Raw genomic sequence first — 8,902 nt, forward strand, 5'->3', positions numbered from 1 at the left:
GTATGCGCTTGGCCACAGTGATGGGCGGGCAGCGAGACGGCAGCGGTTTGTACAACTCAAATGTATAACTGCGTGTGATATGCCCAAAAAGACACTGTCTACGAACATTTCACACACGGTTATACGTTTGAGATGCACACGCCACTGCCGCGCCGCCGACCGCTATGTTCTTGCACTATGTCTATCTTGCAAATGTCACTTGATCTACAACTGAAACTACAGCTGATCTACATTACTGTTTATAGTACATAGTTAAAACAGCTTCGAAATATATTCAATTTCTATTCAAACGGTTATATGTACATAATATATCTAGCAATAACTTTATTGTATATTACAACTTTTTATGAATGTCTTTCAATGGAACGCTGTTTTGTTTCATAATTATTATGAATCATACTGAGTAGCATAGTATAATACCCCGTTTACACGTGCATGGATGTACTGTGTACAGTAAGAAAATGTATGCAAAAACATGTATTATCCTGCAGTTGGCAAGATTGCGTGCATAAATCATACAAGATTGGAAGATTCCAAATTGTGATGATTTATTGCGCGCAAGTAAGATTATTTTCGATCTGCGCCTGCGCAGTAGAGCGATAGGGGCGAACATGCCGGTAAAAAAACGAACTTCTCATTTTGAGCTTAACCAATTTTCAATATGACCTGTCAGATAATAGTATAAAATGACAACCTCGCGTCTCGCCTACTCTTGAATAATGAAATTGGAGAGACAGTCAGCACTTTTATGTGTAAACAGTTATTGTCATGATAGTTTAAAATAAGCACGATTGCCGACAGTAATTCCATGCACGTGTACAGGCACTATTATGTCAGGCATGTCCAACTTCAAGTAGGTTGTGATTAGGCATTGCAATACCGAATGAAAATAATAACACCGGTATTCCTGAAATATATGGAAAAAACAAGTGTCTACTGATAAATATATATACATATTTATATAAAAGGCTCTTTAAAATATTAATATTTTATAGCACGTGCCATTGCTGATCTCCAAGGGCTTGGAAGGGCAACGGAAGTAAAGCGGATATCGCGTAACCCGAAAAAAAATTCAGCCATAGTAAATTGAAGGTAATGAGTCGGTATTGAAGTATACTGGGATACAGGTTTTGAAATACCGGTATTGCAATCCCTAGCTGTGATCTATTAGTATCAATACTGGTAATGATCTGCAATACTTTCCCAATATCTGTAAATTGGACAAATGTATTATATTTGGCTTAGGACACTGAGGACCTACAAATTGACACTTCTTTCTCCATTATAGAGAAATACTCAATTTTTGGCACTTATTATCAAACTATTCTCCCACTGTGCAAAGTAAGAGGAAACTACGCCCCAGTAAAGCGTAAGCATGAGGATTCACATCTTTTCTTTCTCTCACTACTAATTGAGTGATACGTTGAGGTCACATGGACTCTCTTGTGGTTAATTTGAAAACAAGTTTCGCATAACGTTAATATCCCATATCTGACTGTTAATAGTTCACACGTCATGTTGTAACTACATAGCATGCCAATAACCCTTAACGTAAAAAGTGATAAAGCAAAGCACATAACGCCTAAATAATGATAACATCCAATAAAATGTGATTGAGTATATATAAAGATAAATATCCAATTTGTTACATTACTTATTGTTTAACCTTTTAAATAATTCTAAAGTGACATTTTGAAGCTGAATTCAACACATGTCATGGAACACGCTTCACAGCTTAGCGGCAAGATACGGGCTATTTCATGTTTATTCCTGTAATGTTCAAATACGGGAAATTACTAAAATGGCTGTATCATTTTTGTTAAAATAACTACAGATACGGGAATTTTGCAAGTCGCTGGGCAGTATTTTTTTTTTTTTTAGAAAAAAGTCATTTTGGTTATATACGGGGTATTAACATTAGACCATCGATAATCTGGTTAAGCACATAAAATTAGAAATGGTTAATGCTTCCCTTTCAAAATCTTAATAAAATCATAACACCTCTTGCATTTTCATAACTCAATTCCTATGGTGTGATTGACCAAAATTCATCCCGCGATTGACATGTCTGATATATAGGATATTTTTTGTTTCTCATAGTTTTCTATTAATAATAAAATGAAACTGTCTCATTTTATCATTGTAATGAAAAGAAAAATGAGAAAAATATTCAGCAATTGCATTAAAAACAATAAAGCCGAAGCAAGACAGCATTCCACTGAAGAAATACTTAATTACATCAGTTTTTATCAGTCATAATTTGAGTACATGTCTAAAAATAATGTATTTATTTAAATATTGTATGTTATAGCACAGAATAATGTCAATTCTCTTGGAATTTATTAATTTGTATCTAAAGCTTTTCAAAACTCAATAATGAATTAATTGATTGGAATATATTTATAATGTGTGCCATATGACTGCCGTTTCCAAAATAAAGTTGGCACATGAATGTTATTTTTACCGTAAAGTTGTCGCGCCTAGTTTTGTAATAATATACAATTTTCCACCTGTGCAAAATATTCGCACGGTCTGATAACTATATGTAGAAATTATTTTTTTTAATGTTGAGTCTATTTTATTAGATTAGGTGAAAGTATTATCGTTTAAAATCTTTGTTTCTCTATTAGTGAAATGCTGCTGAAAATTTTATTTATAAAACGAAATGCCTAAATACTTTTTTGTTTTATTTAAGTGTACATATAATGAATGAATGTTAAACGAGTAATTAATGCTCCTTCGTGATTGGTCGATTATGTTCGTCACTCATATATAGGTAACACTCTTTTGCCAATATTTGCAATGAAATAAATCTAGAAAATATTGTCAATAAGTCACCATTTACACCTGTAAAATTTACATCATTTTCAAACTGTATAAGATTGAAAAGAATATAATAGTATTTTTTACAAAATTAATAATCTTTTTCATGTTTTCCCAATAAAAACCCCCTGGCTAGGCTAGGCCAGCGATTGGCTGTCGATCCACCCTCGTAAAGTGATAATTTCATTCAAATAAAACAAAATTTATATAAACTCAAAATCTTTTAATGGATACAATCAAATGCATACTGTCGCGATAACCATAAAAATAAACACATTTTCATAACGATACAAACTACGTAAATCTATTCCTAACTCCCTCTCTTTATTCTATTTCGATGACAGCCCCGACTTTTGTGAGGGCCTCTTTCAGTTTCTCTGCCTCTTCCTTGGAAATATCGGTCTTCACGACGGCCGGGAGACTCTCCACGAATTTTTTGGCCTGCACCAAGTTGAATCCTTCCAGGAGACTTTTAATTTCTTTTATAAGGGGCACTTTCTGCTTTTCGTCGAACTGTGTCATTTTAACCTGCGGACAAGAGAATGATTTACAAGATAACTTTATTGCCTTCGTCAACAAATCAAGTGCAGCAGTTCCAAACTTTTTCTAAAAACATGCCACAGACACCCAAATGTTAAAATTTCAGTACTTGCTACCAGTGGCGAAGGGTGGAGGTAGGCTATTAAGATACACCATAAATAGTGCACACTAAACTTTGTCAGTCATACGTATTTGTTTTCATTGAAAGAAGGCTACAGTACACTCTCAGTAATCCGACGCTCGATTATCTGACAACTACTAGATAAAAGCACAAAATCAAGCTCTATAATTCGCAGGTTTGTCAAATTCAGTAGTCCGCTGCGTACAAGTATACAACACAGATGAAACGGGGTTTATTTTGGAAACTTTTAGGTAAACAAACCAAAACGCAACACACTACTACTACTTCACCGTGTTCGATCCTAAGAGGATTATAATATGAGCCTCCATAAAGTGGAGGTTGTATTAACAGATTTTGTTTTTACGAGAAACAGATGTTAGCCAATTTAGCTCAACTTATTAGGTCCATACTCTGACTCCAAACGCAAATTGAAATACAATATGATGTGTATTTGCCAAACCCAGGATTTGAACCTGCACGTTACACCCACGACATTACAAGCTGACGCTTAAGCCTCTTGACCATCGTGGGTGTTAAACGTAACACAACGTATTTAATAATTTTAGGGTTCACAGTAGGTTGTTACGTTTTTGGTCTCAAAAGACCTCTACCACAAAATCAATTTGGAGTACTGTATCTTTACGTTTAATTCAATGCAGTAACAGACTTTGACCTATATGACTTACTGTGAATTCAGTTTTGATTTTTTTGGGAGCCTCAGCTTCTTCTTCGCCTGTAGGAGCAGCCGCCATTTGACCCATTGCAAAGCCACCCATTGGCATCATGGGTTGGTCAGGGAGGTTTAATCTGATCTTTAATAGCTGGCTGAGTTCGCTAACTTCCAGTAGATTCAAACTAGATATGTCAGTGGCAATTTTCTCCAATTTTGGAGTAAACACTTTTTCAGCACCCTCCGGTTGCGGAACCAACAGAGGCGACGAAGGTGTGGCCACTCCTGCTGCGGCCGTTTGCCTGGCGACAATGCTGTAATTGTAAACAGACAATATTTATTATGCACAATTTTTACGAAAGGATGATCTGACTTGAAGCATTTACCATTTTAGCCATAATTTTCTGAGATTGTATTGAAATATATAAGTAATTACCATCTTGAGAATGTTCTCCACTGAGAGAGGTTCTGTTTTGCTAAATTTCTCACGGTATTCATGGTAGCAAAACGTTTTTAGTAAAAATCTTGGAAAATCCACTACAAGAAATCCTAACCTCTCCGGGAAGTTATGCCGACTGTCTAGTTAATTATCTATGGTAGAATAGAAAAATAAACTTCCCTAGATTTAATTATTTATCCTTCTGTAAATAATTAATCATTACAATTAATAAATTGTATGATTTTATATAAACATTAATGCATAGTAACCACGACTATTTATTTAAATTTAATTATAAAAAAAATTAAATTATAGAGGCAATATTATTATTATCATTATCTTGGTTAAAATTGGATAATATAATGGTCCTGATCCATTGTTACGCAAGTCAGACAATAATTTATTTAAGGTGATACGAATCTAAATAGAACAATAATTTACAGTTTAAAAAAGCGACAGTTAAACCATCAAGTGACAATAATAATTGTAGGAGGTTGGGTAAAGTTCGGTAATGTTTTTTCTTTTTTCGATGGACAACGTACCTACCTATTCAATTACCGGGTCTACACTCGGGACTTTTCCATACGTCTCACGAATTGAACTCAGGGCATGCGTCGTCGACCTTAAAATCGGTTTGAAAATGGCCGCCATTTTGTGATGAAAGTACTAACGCACTGCGATCCGACCGGCTTGGATTTCTGTTCAACACCCCAGCAGCTTCGTATTTTTTCGGTAAGATTCGGGTCGTTCGTGCATTTGGCTGTCAGTAAAGTTGCGTTGTCAATAAATGTATTTATTTGAGTCTATTTGATCATATTGGATGCATTTTAGTATTGGAATATTACGATTTTTTGCAAAATATCGACTGAAATGATTACAATGGATTTTATTGAGAGTAAGGGCACATTGCGCATTATGGGATATAACCATAAAGACTATACGAACAAACTGAAGCGCAATGATGCCTACATATTATTGGCAGGAAAATTTGGAATATCAGTTTTAGGGGTAAAAATAAAATGTTTACGGTTCTACTTTTCCAAGGAGTACCATAAAACAAAGGAAACAAAGAGTGGCGCTGGGGCTGACAACAAGCATGAACCCTCGTGGTTTGCATATGAGTCAAATGACATGTCGATAATAGGGGTTAAAAATAAAATTGAGAGCTTGAGTTCGTATTTTTCAAAGGAGCTCCACAAGACTAAGGAAACAACAAGGAGTGGAGCTGGGGCCCTAGCAAAAATGAACCCTCGTGGTTCTCATACGAGTCACTGTTGTGTTGTATCGAATATATTAGGTAGGTATCTAGTTATAGTAGGTGTTCAATGACATATTGTAGTATTGATGTGTCGTATTATGTACCTATAACGCCCACGGTGGCCGCGCGGCTTAAGCGTTGGACTATTATGCCGTGGGTCCCAGGTTCAAATCCTGGGTCTAGCAAGTACACATATTGTTTTTCAATTTGTGTGTGAGTCAGGGTAAGACCTAATAGTTTGAGCAAGTGGCTGACATCCATTTTGCCTTTGACATCCGTGTAAAGTTCTGAAAAAGGACGTTTTCATTCGATTCTGTTACCCTCATTATTCCGAACAGTACTCAAAAAATATATTATATCATTAAATTTAAATCTTTTCAACTTAAATTGATGTAATTACAATATACCTAGTATAATTGTAATATTTATTTTGACAATCAGAATTATTCGTATGACGTTCGGGCATAGAATATTTTATTTGCGAGGGTGAATATCCATACAAGAATAAATATCATTAATGTAATACAAAGTGCACCGATAGATGGCACTAAACTAGTTCCATGACTGGTTTTGTCGTTAGGACACACTCAATTATGCTTATTTTTTACAAATATGATTGTGATAATAAGTTTAAAAAAATAACTAATATAATTAAGTATTTGTTATGCCAAATTTTACTGTTTTCTTTTAACTTTTTACACTCGTTTCCCGTACGCTCCGTGGTGGCGCTGTATTACCGTGAATAATTTTATTCATCACCTGCGAATCTATTTCGATGTATAATCTATGACTCAACGAAGTGTAGGCCTCAGTGTTGCCAACCGTACTATAATTATAGTATTTGTACTATAATTTTGGTCCGCGTACTATGTACGATATAAAATAGGTATAGTACGCCCAAAATACTATAATTTTGAAAATCGTACTATAATTTTATATAAAAGTACTATAATTCTGCATTTGCCATTTCGCAATCGAGTGGTCTATCTGCGGCCCGCGGCGAAATATTTTTCCCAAAAAAAACAAGCCGACCACGAAAAATCGGGAACCTACGGCCCGCGACGAAATATTTCTCCTAAAAAAAACAAGCCGACCATGAAAATTTGGGAACGTGCGGCCCGCGGCGAAATATTTTTCCTAAAAAAAATGAGCCGACCATGAAAATTTGGGAACCTGCGGCCCGCGACGAAATATTTTTCCTAAAAAAAACAAGCCGACTATGAAAAATCGGGAAAATTTTCATTTTCAACAGATGACAACGCGTACTATATTTTATCTCCAAATACTATAATTTTGGAGGCTCTGTACTATAATTCCTCTTTCAAAATATGGCAACACTGGTAGGCCTACCGCGCATGAACGATTTCCTATCGTACGGTCAACAATCGAGGAGTTGTAACCATGGTATTGCAATGCAACCCCGCGCATGGACGATCGAGCGAACGGCCGAATTGAAAATCTGTGTTCAGACACAAAATTTTACACCGATTCGAACCGGCCGGGGTCCCGGCAATGTTTTTAAATGAGAGCCCGCACATGACAAGTCATGGCCGGCCGAGGGTGCACTCATACATGCACGCACAAGTGACGCGGTCGTATGTAGCGCACGCATACATCGAACCGCCACATTTGACTTGACAGTTCATCGATGCGTACCTATTGGCTTTGCATGCGCGTACTAGTCCCATTTTTTCAGTTTCTTTCTTCATAAATTAATAATATATACACCCACATTTTAAAACAGTTTGATAATCTATACAAAACCTCTATATATTATATAATATAAGCTCTACAAAATCCATTTTGACGTTTCTTGTATTGCGTCCGCCATTTTTCGGTGCGGAAGCATATCTTCAGTGCGCGCGCATTGCCTCCGATCTATATAGTCGTGTTCAGCGTCAAATCAGGGATAGGAAACCATAAACACAGAAAAGTTTTTACTGGAAAACTCCTATTTGAAATGGCAAAACTTTGCACCAAAATATGGGGCCAATGAAATCAATATGGAAAGCACTAATTTAGCAGAAGAATTTTATAACTTATACAAGAAACTGCGGGAACAACCAGACAAGTTTTTCGAAAAAGAGTAACATGAGAAAATATTTGATTAGGTATATTCTAATTGATCTAAGTTTTTATCTATTCTTTTTGAGTAATTTTTTGCGATCCGACTATCGCCTTTTGGCATCTTCAAACACCACCAATGGTGAATATACACTGTCATCTGATACAGTTAATTCCTGTTTATTTGGTAAATTTATATTTATGAATTTAAATTCAAATTTCATCAAGTACCCTTGGTCGATTTTATAATTTGATTATATATTAGATAATGTGTAAGTTAAAGTTTAAAAAAGACTTTTCGGTTCATATGGTGTGAATGTAGGTGTAGAATGTACGCTTCGTAACTTTGCACCCCGGCTCTATGATGGAAATGATGTACCTACTTAATATATTTTATTTTTATTATGTTTATATTTTTTTATTTAGGAAAACAAACAGTTACATAGACTACAAATATGTATAAAATAGACTAGAAAAAGATATTGCAACAAGCAAAGTTTCCATATAAATTATAATAATTATAGTTAATCATATTAAAATTTAAATACAGAGAAATTAGATAAAGAGATAAATGAGAAAGAATATTGAATAATTATAGACAAAAAAAACATTTTTTTATGTACCTACCTTTATAACTATAAGTAAAATAAGTATACAATATTATATGTGCGTTAAGAATTATTGAAATTTAAAGATATTATTTTTACATAATATATATTTATTTAGTACTACATTTATTATATTAATACAAGTGAATATATAATTTTTATATATATTTGATATAATTTTATGCGACGTAATAAGGCAAAGAGGCGTATCAGTGTAGTAAAAAGTGCAACGTTATAAAACGTATACCTACTTTACATCACTTCGCACTATCTATGCTTTGTGAAAATAATACCATAAATACAGCAGACGCACGCGGTAAGCTCATGATGGTTTGAGACACCCGCAACTCGCTCGTTTCCCGCGTCGGTGCCCGTCCAT

At 34.9% G+C, this 8,902-nt stretch overlaps 1 protein-coding gene across 1 annotated transcript; it reads right to left on the reverse strand.

Annotated features, from left to right (window-relative positions):
• Positions 1-1,605: 1,605 nt before the first annotated feature.
• On the reverse strand, positions 1,606-4,724 carry mRpL12 (mitochondrial ribosomal protein L12). Its single transcript, XM_085949349.1, has 3 exons — positions 4,591-4,724; positions 4,171-4,468; positions 1,606-3,351 (listed from the first exon to the last, which is right to left on the reverse strand). Exons 1-3 carry the CDS (start codon positions 4,650-4,652, stop codon positions 3,148-3,150), a joined length of 564 nt encoding a protein of 187 aa, XP_085805475.1. The 5' UTR covers positions 4,653-4,724; the 3' UTR covers positions 1,606-3,147.
• Positions 4,725-8,902: the final 4,178 nt, after the last annotated feature.

The sequence above is a fragment of the Rhyacophila brunnea genome, unplaced genomic scaffold (assembly GCF_057557595.1).
Source record: "Rhyacophila brunnea isolate RB1 unplaced genomic scaffold, BYU_Rbru_1.0 scaffold_22, whole genome shotgun sequence".
Classification (NCBI taxonomy): Eukaryota; Metazoa; Arthropoda; class Insecta; order Trichoptera; family Rhyacophilidae; genus Rhyacophila; species Rhyacophila brunnea.

Bases quoted from the DNA above. Each gene is read 5' to 3' on its own strand.
- mRpL12 (XM_085949349.1), bottom strand. From the start codon at position 4,652: ATGAATACCGTGAGAAATTTAGCAAAACAGAACCTCTCTCAGTGGAGA. The intron at 4,469-4,590 runs GTAATTACTTAT...TTACAATTACAG, and splicing joins TGGAGAACATTCTCAAGATG to CATTGTCGCCAGGCAAACGG. The intron at 3,352-4,170 runs GTAAGTCATATA...TCTTGTCCGCAG, and splicing joins AAATCAAAACTGAATTCACA to GTTAAAATGACACAGTTCGA.